The sequence below is a fragment of the Molossus molossus genome, unplaced genomic scaffold (assembly GCF_014108415.1).
Source record: "Molossus molossus isolate mMolMol1 unplaced genomic scaffold, mMolMol1.p scaffold_m16_p_8, whole genome shotgun sequence".
NCBI lineage: Eukaryota > Metazoa > Chordata > Mammalia > Chiroptera > Molossidae > Molossus > Molossus molossus.
Genome location: NW_023425402.1, coordinates 45,873,615 through 45,887,879, shown reverse-complemented (window position 1 = coordinate 45,887,879; position 14,265 = coordinate 45,873,615). Strand labels below are relative to the sequence as shown.

The following is a 14,265-nucleotide window of genomic DNA, read 5'->3' as shown; positions in this document are numbered from 1 at the left end:
AAGTCCGTGGTTTAAACACTAGATAAATAAAAACGTTGAGATCTTCAAAAGTCTTAGCTTCCCTAAGCTAAGATTTCAAACTAGATTTATTTCATTGGACGAAGTATTTCTCCCATTTTAAATAAGACACACTTCAGTTGATATTTTTCAAAGCAGTAAAATAATTGATAGTTTCGTTTATAAAGCTATTCCTTAAAATTCTTAAAAAACAACAACAAAAAAAACCTAAAGTTTCTCAGACCCAAGAGAAAACAATATACACACTGAGGGCATGAACTGAATGGGTCCATCTCAGAGTAGTACTAAGTGTTGCAAATTTTTGTCTCTAACTTGGTTGAAAGTGTTACTGTCTACCTCTGTATCTGCAGTTTCACATTTAATATGCAACTGGCATATTAAAGAATATTAATTCTTTAAAAGAATATTAGATTCTTCTTAGAGTAGGACCCTGAGAATAAGTCCATTGAGAAATCACATTAAAGTACCAGCTTGAAGTTTTAAAGAGTCTAATTTTTAAAAAGGCAGAAAGAACTTTTTTTTCCCCCTTAAACCAAACTTACCACCATGCAAAGAAGAATATATACTGGGCATCGAAATGCCCGTCTAGTTCCAATATCTTTACCTAAACGTTTTTTAAATGTAGGAAAATCTCCTAATTTTGAAACTTTATAAAAATGTTGAAATGCTACTAATAGGGTTCAAGTCCAGGCATCACCTATGAAGTGGTCTTGCTACACTAATCAGAGCCGGTTTTCTCTGCGGTGAGGTGGCCCATGGCCTGGTGCCAGGTTCCTGTTATCCGTAAGTACAGTCGGCATCATCCCCGTGAATCCAGAAGCAAATCTGGGCGAACTTGAGGGGAGTGATGCGCACCGCCACGTTGTAGTCCTTCTGCACGCCGTGGACGTCCACCCACTGGTGGCCGGAGTAGACGGCGATGAGTTTGCGTTTCCAGTTCTTTCTGTCTGGCTCTTTGAGACGCAGGTAGACCCCGGAGCCAGTGGAGCCCGACTCGGCATCGCAGTATTGATAGAGGAGGTCATTGGATTCCTCGGACACGCTACAAAAGCGGTAGACCAGCTGGTCTGCTCGGTCCTGATCGAATCCTGAGAAGTGGATCATGCCGCCCGGCAGCTTCCTGATGGCTGGGCTGATTCCTAATTCCATGAATCTCTTTTTGTGAGCTCGCTTCAGCTCCAGGAGAGCGTAGTCATAGTCCAAGGCTGCGTCCCTTCTCCCCCCTGTCGCCCAGCCCTTGGGGATGTGGGTATGCTTGACCCGGGTCCACTGGAAGGAGGGCCTGCCCCCAGCAAGTCCCGGACCCCGAACAGATGCCTTTCTCCTCCTTCCAGCCCTGGCGCGCCCCTTGCCCTGCTCTCTGCCGCCCTCGCTCTGCTCCCCGCCCTCCGCTTCTCGCCTGCTCCTCGGGGAGGCCCTGCGTTTCTTGCCACCTCCCTTATTTCTCGTCCTCAGCAACCCTACCCTAAGCTTCCTACTCCCTTTGACGTAGTCCTCCCCGTCGTGGACGCAGTGGGCCGCGGTGAGGACGTGGCTGGGGGAGACGAGCGTGCCGCTGCAGCCCGTGGACAGCTTCACCGCCGTGTTGAAAGGGAAATTGGTTAAGAACCTTTTGTCCAAGATGCTGAACCTGCTGTCTGTGCCGTACACCTGTCTCTTCCTCCTAACGGCCGCTCTTCTGGTGGTGATGTTTGGGGTTGGCTCACGGATCAACCCGTGGACTTTCACTCTGGTCAAGGTTCGGGTGCCGTTCTCAAAGACCGTCTCGTAGGAGAGAGACTCCTCCAGGTCCGACAGGCTGGGGGCTGGGCGCTCTTTCTGGCATTCAATGCCACACGCCTTCTTTAGCACCATCCTGGCGGCTGCCTCAAAGGCGGGGCTGGTGAGGTGGAAAGTTCTTTCACTGACAACCCGGGGTGCTTTTCTCAAATGCCACATAAAATCCTGTTCCATCTCTGATCCATCAGTGAGGGTCCACCCAAGGGTGAAAAATATCAACCAAATTAGCGTATTTTCCATTTTGTTCTTCTCTTTGGTCCTTAAAAAGCAGAAAAAGAACAGAGAAGCTTTACAGCGTTTTCATTTTAGATAGTTATGCATGTCATTTAGGCTTTGGGAGCTAAATGTACCTTCACCACAAATAGGGTCATTATTTTCACCGTACTTAGGTTTTATTGTGATTAAACACCCTGCTGAGTAGACTGATACAGATTTCCATAATCAGTACATTGTTTTTCACCCAACCTCCCATCCACCAGCTCGAATTCCCCTCCTCCCACCCCCGCCTGCCATCTCCACCTCTACCTCCCCAGACAGCCCAACACTTGGCAGATTAGGACAGGATGGCTAACTAGGGACCTCTGTTGTCCAAGCTACACCCTTGTCCTTCCTAGCTCTCCTCCAACCTTATTTCCAGATGATTTAGACATAAAGATAGCAGATGTCCTGCACTTTCTCTGCACTTGGCAGGGATGAGATCCCTCATCTCTAGAGTGTAAATGCCTGGAACAGAGCTCAAAAAACATTCATTAGAATACAGGGAATTTCCCTGAACCATGGTTTGCAGACCAAGCTGATTGATGACATAATTGAAATCACCAGATACTATTCTAAAAGCAGTAGAGGTTTCTGAAATATGTAAATGGGGTCATCTGCTATTGGCCTGCTTTGATTTTTACAAGCAGAGTCCTTTATCATAAAAATACACACACACACACACACACACACACACACAGAGGCTATTTTATGCTAAAGTAAGAAAAATGTACCCTCTGTTCTTCTTATTTTAATGTTTTAACAAAGTGGTGCCTGGAGCTACCATCTAAGCAAAGCAACATAGAATAATGCTTCAAAGTGGGATTTTACTGTATGTTAAAATTAGTTACAAGAATGTATGGAGCACAGGCTATGGTTCAAAATTGGCCACTTGGGGGAACATGATTACCATTAAATATGTATTCCCTTTTATCACGGTCTCATCATCTAAGAGCAGTGCTTTTGTGTGAAGTAGTTTGGAAGTTGTCAGTACTGATGAATCACATAGTGCCTCTTCCTGTATTTACATCTTCTTGCTCTCTGTGCCTGCTTCTCTAGGCTCACGGGATGTAAATCTATGTAAAGAAACTGATGTTTGTCAGTTGTTGCTTCCTGAGGGTGGGGGCAGTGGTAGCACCCTTTGGAGCAGCAATTTTGAAATTTATAAACTATGCGCCAAGTCGTTTTCAACTAATAGCTAAGATCCAGGCTTAGCAAATGATATGCACTTAGTATAGAATAGAGGCAAATTCAAGGTTACATTATTCCTACAATACTTTGACTCTCAATGCTTTCTCATAAACTTTTTTTGGGGGGGAGGCGTGGAAAACAAAAGGAATGAAGAATGTTAGGAATTTTTCTCAACCCAGTGCACGCCCATAGGATCCTGTGCACTGGCATGAAAACCAACGGTTGTCTCTGATGCAGAGTTGAATACAGGCATCGCTTGCTACGACAGAGTTCATTTTGCCATGTATAAGTACAGAATTTTATTAACAAACTAATTAACATTAACAAACTAATAACATTCCTTTGATAAAACAAAAACATATACTACATAACCTCTTTATTGTTTAAACACAGTATATTCACCAAATATGACATAAAATTAATTTGAACCCCCATACAACTTATAATAATCTTTACCATGACGGGGCATTAGCAAGATTATATAGAAGTTTTGCAATTTTGGTTTTTTTTTTATCTGCTCATACTTGAATGCTGAGTAACAGTGATTCTGGTTAATATTAGACTGTACTGTTTGTTGAGTAGCTTGTAACTTGTTTTATTTGGGGAAGAAATGAATATTGTCCAAAAATCAATAAAGAATATACTTCGAACCCTGGCCCAGTGTGGCTCAGTTGATTGAGCGTTGTCCCTTGCATTCTGGCCAGGGTACATGCCCAAGTTTCAGGTTTGGTCCCAGTCAGGGAGGCCACTGATGAATGTTTCTCTCTCCCTCTCTTCCTCTCTCTCTAAAAATCAATAAAAGCATTTTTTAAAAATCTTATTCTTTATTTAGAGAGACAGGAAGGGGGAGAGAGATAGAAACATCAATGAGAGAGAACATTGATTGGCCACCTCCTGCATGCCCCCCATTAGAGATTTGGCCTGGTTATGTGTCCTGACCGGTAATCGAACCAGCAACCTCTCAGTGCATGGGTCGATGCTCAACCACTGAGCCCACTGGCCGGACTAAAAGCTTATCTTTTTAAAAGAAAGAATGTACTTCAGAAAGGAATCCACACTAATGTCACAATATTTTCTAATCATTACCATGGCAAATTTGACTTTATGCAGAGCAGTAATTATATTAATAATAATTTTGTTAAGCCATTTAGTATTTCCTTTTGTTCTATGTCATTTTCACAGTAATTATTTCATCAATTTTATTCAATTGAATTGGAGTGCAAAAGGCTCAGTATCAACTCAGTAATTCTACTGAGACCTTGAAATCCTATGCTTAACTGGGTAGTTCCCAAGATGAAAAATTATGTCTTTGGAAAAAAAAGTTAAAATCAGAGTGTTATTTGCTGCCTCTGCGCTTATCAACAGACTAAAATAGATGGCTAAAAAAATATATTTTTTTATCTACCTGATTCTCAGCAAAATTTTGGTCAAGGGAGTTATTTTGGTCTGGGAAACAAGTTTTAAAAATTGATTTTTTACTTAGCCCTTTATATTGGTAGCTGTCTATTGTGTGCTTTATATATGATTACATCAAAGACTGAAAGTCGGCCATGTGTCTTCATTGAGAAAACATGGAATCACTTTGTATATATGAAAACTTGATACTCATGATCTGTGGAGTAATACATGTGGGCCAGTGATTCCTGGACAAAACAGAGTATGTCTCAATCATGGTGCTGCAGAATTGTTTCCCCAGTTAGTTTTTGTTTGTTTTGTTTTGTTTTGTTTTAAGTATGATTTAATTTAGTCTTACAACTTTTTATTTACTTAGGAATTAGAAAGGCAGAATGCAGATATTAAATAACTGACAAAATGATCTTCTACTCTACATATCATTGAACTAGAATATGAATCAAAAATATCGACGTTTCCCTACACTTTACCAAATAAAACATGTGTTCTGTGTCATAATTCTGTAGGCCGACTTTTAAGAAAGCCCCATATAAATAGTTTTATGTGTCGCCCTGGCCAGTTTGGCTCAGTGGTTAGAACGTCGGCCCTCAGTCCAGAGAGACCTGGGTTCAGTTCCCGCTAAGGGCATGTACCTCGGTTGCAGTTTGTCTCCAGCCCCGGTTGGGTCATGCGGGAGGCAGCCACTCGATGTGTCCCTTTCACGTCAATGTTTCTCTCTCTTCCTCTCTCTCCCTCCCACTCTATCTGAACAAAAAATGGAAAAATGTTCTCGAGTGAGGATAAAAACGAATGAATGAATGAATGAATGAATGAATAGTTTTATGTGTCAACTGGACTAAGCCACAGGGTGCCCAGAAATGAGGCTGAACATTACCCTGGATGTGTCCATGAGGGTGTTTCTGGATGAGCATGACATTTGAATTAGTAGACTGAGTAAAGCAGTTTTCTCTCCCTAATGTGGGTGGGCCGCACCCAATCAGTTAAAGGTCTGAACAGAACAAAAAGGCTGACTCTCCTGTGAGTAAGGAAAAATTCCTCCTACCTAACTGCTTTAAGCTGAGACACTGATTTTCTTCCTGACTTTGGACTCAAAATGAAATATGAACAACTCAAAAGAATGGTATTAATTTGTTAATAAAATTCTGTACTGGTATAGGGCAACCTATAAACTCTGTCATATCAAAGGATGCCCAGATTGTAGTCCCCAGAGTAGCTCTGTCAGCATGACCTGGGAACTTGTTAAAAATGATCATTTCAGGGCCCGACCACCTACTGTCCAAAGCTCTCCGGGAGGTGGCAGGTTCCCAGCTATCTGTTTTAAAGAGCCCGCCAGGCAATTCTGATCCTCAGTACAGTTTGAGAACCACAGCAGCATCCCAGGCCCTGCTACAGTAGCTTGAGCCACACCCCAGAAAACAGTCTTTCCAGGGATGATTGCTTGACCAGGTTTCAAATGATATAGCTTTCATGTTTGTACACAAAATAAATTTATCCTGAATGTTGCTCTTTTACTATGTCAGCAACTGGTAATATTGAATGGTTCGGGGGCTTAATAAAGAAAAAAACGTAACTTTTTCATAAGTGCCTCAATAATATGTCTGAAAAGATTCAGATTCAGTAGGCTTGTATGTGATGCCACAGACCATGCGAGGGCATGCGTTTGCCAGTCCTGCCTGGTGCCCTTCGAGCGAGACCCACAGGAATAAAAGCCATGCCCACATCTATACTTGGGCATGGGAAGGGCAGAGCCTTGTAATATGACCTCAGAATCACAGTAATAAGAGGAATGGATTTAGTTAGCCTGTCTAATTTAGCCTGTAATTTAAAATTGGACAAATGTTTATGGACACTTTCTTTTGGAAAATCTAAGTTTGCCTTGTGGTAAAATGTCAATGTAATGTAAATGACAGCTCTCACTGATATAGCAGCCCATAGTTCAGTGGATATATCTCCATATGCCCATTATCCAGAAAGGGCTAACTCATCGACCTAAGAGATACAGTCCTCACCGGTGGGGCAGCTATAATATTTTGAAATATTTAATGCCCCTTGTCTTCCCTCATCCTCCTTCCTTTTTCCAGTCTTCCATTTCATGGTAACCTTAACTGTCACTTTCTAGATGGCTTGGATTTGAGGCTTTAAATTCCAATGTTGTTAATGAGAGTGAGGTTGCAGCCATGGTGCTCCACCACGAGTCGGTGTACACACAAATTATGGGTGAACCATGGAAATAAAATGGAGTAGAAGGGAATTAAGAAGGAAGCAAAAATATCAGGATATGCAGGTGAACTTGTACTGATAGAGCAAATACTATTGCACATATGTACCTGGTCTATAGTTACAGAAATGACCAATACATAACTACAAAAGATGACTTATTGTTACTCTCCTGTTCGCTTGTGATAGTATTAGCATATCTGAGATCTATACCAGCATGGTGGTCATGAGTGCAGACCAAGAAGAAGACTTGGGCCAAGTCTCATCTTTCCCACTTATGAGGCACATGAATTTGGGCAGTTCATTAGGTTCAGTTCAGTTCCTCAGCTGAAAAGTGGGGATAATAATGATCTCGACCTCATAACGTAATTGTGGGGATTAAATGAGATGACATATGCTCTCGCCAGTGAGCCCGAAGCATGATTGGCATCAGTAACAGGCTCTTCCATCATTATTGTTCTGTCTTCATGGGTGAATTAATATTACTATAGACTGGTAGAGCCACTGTGGAAAACAGTATGGCGGCTCCTCAAAAAATTAAAAATAGAGTTCCCATATGACCCAGCAATCCCTCTTCTGGATATCGACCCGAAAAACTCAAAAACATATATTCTCAAAGATATTTGCACCCTATGTTCATTGCAGCATTATTCACAGAGGCCAAGACATGGAGACAGCCAACGTGTCCTTTGATAGATGGTTGGATAAAGAAGATGTGGTACATATATACTATAAAATACTACTCAGCCATAAAAAAAGATGGAATACCACCATTTGTAACAACATGGATGGACTTTGAGAATATTATGCTAAGCAAAATAAGTCAGTCACAACCATATGATTTCACCCATATGGAGATATAAAACTAAAATTCATAGTCACAGACAGCAGTATGGCAGTTACCAGAAGGAAGGGGATAGAAGGTTAGTAAAGGGTAAAGGGGCCAAATATATGGTGACAGAGATGACTTGACTTTGGGTGGTGGGCACACAATGCAATAATGTATCATAGAAATGTACACTTGAAACCTATATGATCCCATTAACCAATGCTACCCCAATGCATTTAATTTTTAAAATATCACTTTAAAACAACCTATTACATGAACCAAAGCTTAGCACTTTTAGTTTTTAAAAATCTACTTTACAGTCAAATATTTTTATTTTAGGACGGTTTCCAACATACTCTCAAACTCTCTTTTTTCTTTGTTGTGTTTTGTTTTATTCAAGGACAGCTTCATTTTAGAGACATCCCAGACTATTTTTTTTCCTAATTACGCCTTCCTATAAATATCTGTGTTTTTGTAATATATTTTTCTCATTACTATTAAACTTAAATGTGATTAAACATTACACAGCCACAGAACATTCCAAAGGCATTTCCTGTGACTTATTTATAGCCTGGATCTACACAGGAATTCTGGAATTGAATCAGGTCTTCAGCCTAAAAAGAAACAGAGTCCATGTCAAAATAAAAATTCTTAGGGAGTGACTTACAGTGAAAGAAAAAAAACTAACTTTTTGAGGGAGTCCATGTAGAGTGTGTAGAATATTACCTGCATGACATAATCATACTTACACTTCAGTTCAGGCAGGGCAGGTGGACTAGTGAAAGATTAGATGATTGCTCACTATATTAAACATTTCAACTGAATTGGTTTTCTTGTATATGGAAAATGAGGTTGCTGGCTTAACATCGAGGACATGCACTGTATTGCTTTCCCTCACCAAGTGATGGATTCACCTGTCCCGTTAGGTATGGTGAGGTAGGTGTTCAAATTCACGCACATAAATAGTATGCTGTCACAGAACAGAATTTTGCATGAATCTGTTAAACATCCAAGGTGGCAGCTGGTGTGGGCCATGGGCTGCTCAGTCAGACCAATGCCCTTATAGAGCCAACACCAACTTCTACCTTAATGTACGTGTTGGGACACACCGGCAGTTGCATAACCACTTTTTACAACTTGCCGGTCCTTTTATTCAGCCATCCAAGATCTCAACCACCTGTCCACCCCCAATGTCATTGCCTGCATGTATACACATGGCATACATGGGAAAACATGCACCAGCCATCTCCCTCCTCCACGTTCATCCTCCACCTGCTCAAAGATTGATATACAACAGGTAGACAGTGTGACGTGGCCCGGACATTCTAAGTGTCTAGAGAGAGAAGTGCTGTCTTAGGCAAAAGGCCACAGCAGGAGGAGGGGGTCATTAGTAGTAAGACTAAACAAGTGTAAAGCAAGCCTTAAATGGGTCAGGTTTTGGAGAACACCTGTAAAAACTTCGAAAGTCAGTTTCACAAATTGGGGGCAGATGTAGACAAGAAAAGGTGTTTTACCAAGTTCATTCCTGGCCCACTTTAGGCCCTCTCTAGTGTTAATTACTGACTGGAGCATCGACTAGTGGCAGCCTTTAAGTTAAAAAGGGGTATGAAATTTCAGCCATAAGAAAATGGCAGTATTAGTGACGTTAATGAACATGAAGAGTAAGAATGGGGGTGTGGGAGTGGGCACTGAAGTCCAACCAATTTAGGTACATTTTGCTACTTTTTAGCTGTGCAACTTTATGAAGGTTACTTAATCTCTCCAAATATCATTTCCCATAAATAGGGATAATATTTTTAATTATTTTGTGAGGAAGTAATACGATATCTATAAGCACAATGCCCAGAGCACAGTAAACATTCAATAAATGACAACAACATATTATTAATATCAAATCATGGAAGTCCAAACATAGGTAAATGTTTATAAGGGACTTCATACTTTTCTAACTGCGAGTGTCCCTCATTGTTCATGTCAAACAATGGCTGCCAACGAGCGCCACATCCTAATTCCCAGAGCTTTAGAATATGTCCCTTACACGGTAAAAGAGATTTGCAAATGTGATCAAGGATTCTGAGAGGAGGTTGGCTTGGATTGTCCGGGCAAGCCCAGTATAATCACAGGGCTCCTTACAAGAAGGTAGGGGGCCCAGAGTGGGAGTTCTGACGATGGAGGCAGAGGTCGGAGCAATGCAGGAACAGACCAAGAAATGTGGGGTGGCCTCTAGAACCAGAAACAGTCAAGAAAACAGATTCTCTTCTCAAGTTTCCAGAAGAAAGGCAACCTTGCTGACCCATGTTAGACTTCCGGCCTTCAGAACTGTGAGATGAAGTGTTGTTTTCAGTCACCAAGTTTTCAGTAATTTTTTACAGCAGCAATAGGAAATCAACACACTTATAAAGGTAAGAATCTAGATATTTTTTAAGTTGTCTTCCCTGGATGTTTAGAAAGAAAAAAAAAGTAGGGAGTGATCTAATGTGGAAAAAAATGGGTTCAGAGTCTTAAACATAAATGAAATTTTTATTTTAAGGAAAAATATACAAACATGCAATTTTATTTACTTATTTTTATTATTTTTTAAAATCTTCACCCATGGATATTTCTCCATTAATTTTCAGACAGAGTGGGAGGGAGGGAGGGAGAGTGGGGAGGAGAAACATCAATGCGAGAGACACACTGACCAGTTGCCTCCCGCAGGACCCCAACCAGGGCCAGGGATCAAATCACAACTTAGGCAGGAATTGAACCCAAGACTCTTTGATTCGCAGGCCAGCGCTCTAACCGCTGAGCCAAATAGACCAGGGCTAGACATGCAATTTTAGAACTAAAAACAGATCATGATAAAACCTTATGGTGTCATGGAGCCATATTGCGAGAGAGAGACAAGAATTGGAAAGGGAAGATACATTTGTTTATTCAATGAATGGATATCATTTCAAAGTCTTCTCCCTTATTTAAATTCCCTTATTTAAATTCTCTGTGATAGTTCTCCTTAGCTATTAAGTTATACTAGAAAATTTCTAAGATTTCTTTCAGCTCTAACGTCCTAGATTAAACCACAAATGAGAAAACACATATAACTTATTCACCAGTGACCCTCAAGAAGCTTCAATTCCTAGTCCTCGTGGGTAGGAACTTGCCTGCTATCCATATTGCAACCACTAGATGGCAAGGTTAGCCTGGTGATAGCAAATCTAAGATCCTGCATTTAAATTGTTTACATTTCTGAGCTGTGATATAGAATTTATTTTAAAAGCATGAGGAATTCAGCAGGGGGAGAAGTCTAAATGGTGAATATACAAAATGGTTGTCACATATGGAATGTATCACATTTAGAAAACCCATCTACAGGCCACAGAGCCCATCCTGATGAACTGAGAGCTGATAATGCTGTCTACAGCCAGACAATTTTCTGGCAGGTGGTTTTCCAAAAACCGTTGTAGTGCCAGCACACTTCCACTATGACCTACAGCACTGCTAAATAGTCCCCCAAATGTGCTGCAATTCATTTCAACATGAAGGAAAATCTTCAACCTGCCAAATATTTCACATATGTTTATCAAATACTTTATAATCCATTCCTAAAGGATATGCTGTCTCTTGATCCTATGCTGAAAATAAATGGAAGAAAGTTAATTGACAATGTGCCAATTTCTATTCAAAATATCATACCATAGCACCATTTTCAAGTTTAGTTTCAGGAATGGAGACAGAGTAATGTCTGCTTTAAGAGTTTGGCAGTACTTGAGGGAAAGGAAGATGGTAACGTTACACTGTTGATTATTTTACAGTAACCCACATCTTCTGTTTCTCATCACAATAAAAAAAACCTCTCTTTGTTTTTCAGCTATTTTTCCAGGACGTGTACATTTCAATTTATGCAATGAGTAAGCTATGAGTAAATCAAATTTGAGTGAATGGCAGTAAGGGAGCCCCAAGGGACCCCTCTGCTGGCTCTCTCATGCGCTGATACAGGGAGTGCACAGCATATGGCTCTGGACTTATTTTTATATCTTGCAAGTTGATCTTTGAAAGCAAAGAATGTCTGTAAATATATTAGGTCTGCTACCTTTCAGGCTTTAAAACCGCTTTTGATCACAATGTCTTCTGCTAATGATACATCAGTTTAACACATTTGAAACTTTTGGAAAAAATTTTAGTTAAGCAAAGTTATAAAACTTAACTTTTGTACCACTAATTTGACTTTGCTGTTTCCGAATCTCTCGTCTCAGGTTTCTCATCTGCAAAGTTAACTCAGTGCTAGGTGAGGTAACTTCAGCCTCCCAAATTCTGAGTCTGATCCTGCTGTTAAATATGCTTGCCTTGAGCGCTGGGCAGAGAAAGATAAATAATTTACTCAATAGGGAAAATTAACTCACATTAGCAATTGTTTATTTTACAATATAATGAGCACATACTATGTGCCAAGCACATAGGCTAAACAGTCTCACATTTAAAAACATGAAAAAGAGTATTTTAAGCCTACAGGTTTCTGAGCTGTGTGGAAGAAAATTTTAGAGAGTTCAATCTCTTCTCACGCTAAAGGAGCTCCTCTAATATTTCCTTAAAGAAATAAAATTCCAAATGATGCCTGGCCACTACTTTCAAGCCTAGATGTCTTATTTGGCTGGGATTTTAACATTCTTTCTACAAATTATGAACCAGATTTGAAGCATAATTTTTCAAGCAGCAAAATAGGACTTTTATAATCCTTTTTAGAGACAAATATACTTGGGATAAAATGAGAATTTCAAAAATTAGTAGGATTAATAAAAGGGTGGGGGCACCTAGATAGGACAAGCAGCCTCATTTCAAAACAGTGATTGTAAAAAGTTCAGAGGAATCAAGCAAGAATGTTTCTGCAACTTTCAAAAATCTTTATTGTAGAAAATGTCCGAACTACACACAAGTTGAGTAAAAAGTATTTTTAAAAGTAGAGAAAAAAGTATATCCCCATCTGCCCATCAGCCAGCTTTAACAAGTATCAGTATTTTGCCAATCTTGGTTCATCTATCTCCCCCCCCCCCCCCCGCCTTTTTTTTTGCTAAAGTATTTTACAGCAAATTCAACACTTTTCAATTTCTTTCACCTTCTCATTTTAAAAACTGTTTTCCACTGCTCCTTTTGGTGACCTGTGCAGCCAAGTTGATGAGATAGAGAGAGAAAGAGATTGATTCTAGCTTTCATAGTAACCCTGCCAAAGAGGTTTTCAAGAGACTTTAGGAGAATGCATTTTACACCTTTTCCAATAGCATCTGCTAATAATCATAAAAATAAAGAGGTTCCCCTCTGGGACTGCTTAAATTGAAAGAATTCCATTTATATTCCAATGCAAACATTGTCGCTATTAATATTAAACTGTGCAGAGGCAGGCACATAGAATTGTCTATGGGAAGAGAAGCTCATTTCTTTTAGGACCAAATGTTAAGTTTGAGCCCATCTTCAGAACCCATCAAAGATGCTCTCCTTGGATGGGTTCTGCCTTTCTCAAGGAAACTTCCAAGTTCTAGAGTCTCCCAGGTTTTTTGGGGGGGTGGGGTGGGGGGCTGCTCCATCCTTACCTGTGAAGCTTATTCAGTCCCGAGGGTGCTCCCTAGTTCGAACCAAAGAGCCCCTAGGCGGTCACTAGGCTGAGGGAGGGAGGCTGGGCGCTGCCCCGGGAGCCGAGCGGACTGCCCGAGCCGGAGGCTGCCGCCACCCCGCCAGCACCAGGAGCCGGCGGCTGAGACTGCGGAGGAGCCGAGAGCCCAGCTGCTCACCGAGGGGAGATGGGAGGGGAAAGGGGGCGATGACGCGGGGAGACGTGGGGGTGGGGAAGGAGGGGGTGGGGGGAGGAGGGGGACCGGAGGAGAGGGAGGGAGCAGGAGCCAGGGCGCAGGCCGGACGGGGGGCTGTGCTATGAAGTGCGGGGCAGACCAGGCGACCTCCGCCTTGTCTTTGTCCCCAGGGCGACTTGCTAAGCACTAGGAAAAATGCATGAGTGGGCTCAGGGGGGACATCTGACCCCGTGACAGTGCGCATCCCTGGCGCTCTCAGGAGGATTCTCTGAAGTGTGTGCTGTGTTGGAGGCGGGAGGGGTGCCCGGGAGTAGTTAACCTTGAATCTCATTCCTCCGGCTCCGCACTCAGCCATCAGAACCGGGGCGTTTCCCCAACCCCATCCGAGCCAGTCTCTACCCCGGGCCTGGCTTCCCTGGACCTACACTCCCCAGGGCAGTCCGACTGCTGCCAGCACTACGTGCGAAGTCACCTGTAGCCCACGGCTCCTGCTGGCGCCCACACCCGAAACAAGGACCCTGGAGTGCCGGCTGAGCCACTGGGAGACCCTGTGAGCATCCTGTGCCGCCTCCAGAGGGAGCGTGTCGGTTTCCGTCTGTCGGGCTTTCTTTTGCAAATAACCTTTAAGAGCCCTGCCCTCCCCAGTCCACCTAAATTCTAACCGTATCCATTCTCACTCTCTTCTTTTATTCTCTTCTTTAGGAGAGGTGCACCTTTGGGGTATGGACCCCGTGTAGAAGGGAGCTTTATTGTTTCAGCATCTACTGAGCTTCTTCTACTGGGGGG

General features: G+C 42.0%; 1 protein-coding gene across 1 annotated transcript; it reads right to left on the bottom strand.

The window, feature by feature from the left end:
• Positions 1 to 213: 213 nt before the first annotated feature.
• PRSS35 (serine protease 35) lies at positions 214 to 13,407 on the bottom strand. Its single transcript, XM_036248798.1, has 2 exons — positions 13,264 to 13,407; positions 214 to 2,056 (listed from the first exon to the last, which is right to left on the bottom strand). The coding sequence occupies exon 2, from the start codon at positions 2,035 to 2,037 to the stop codon at positions 796 to 798; it is 1,242 nt and encodes a 413-aa protein (XP_036104691.1). The 5' UTR covers positions 2,038 to 2,056; positions 13,264 to 13,407; the 3' UTR covers positions 214 to 795.
• Positions 13,408 to 14,265: the final 858 nt, after the last annotated feature.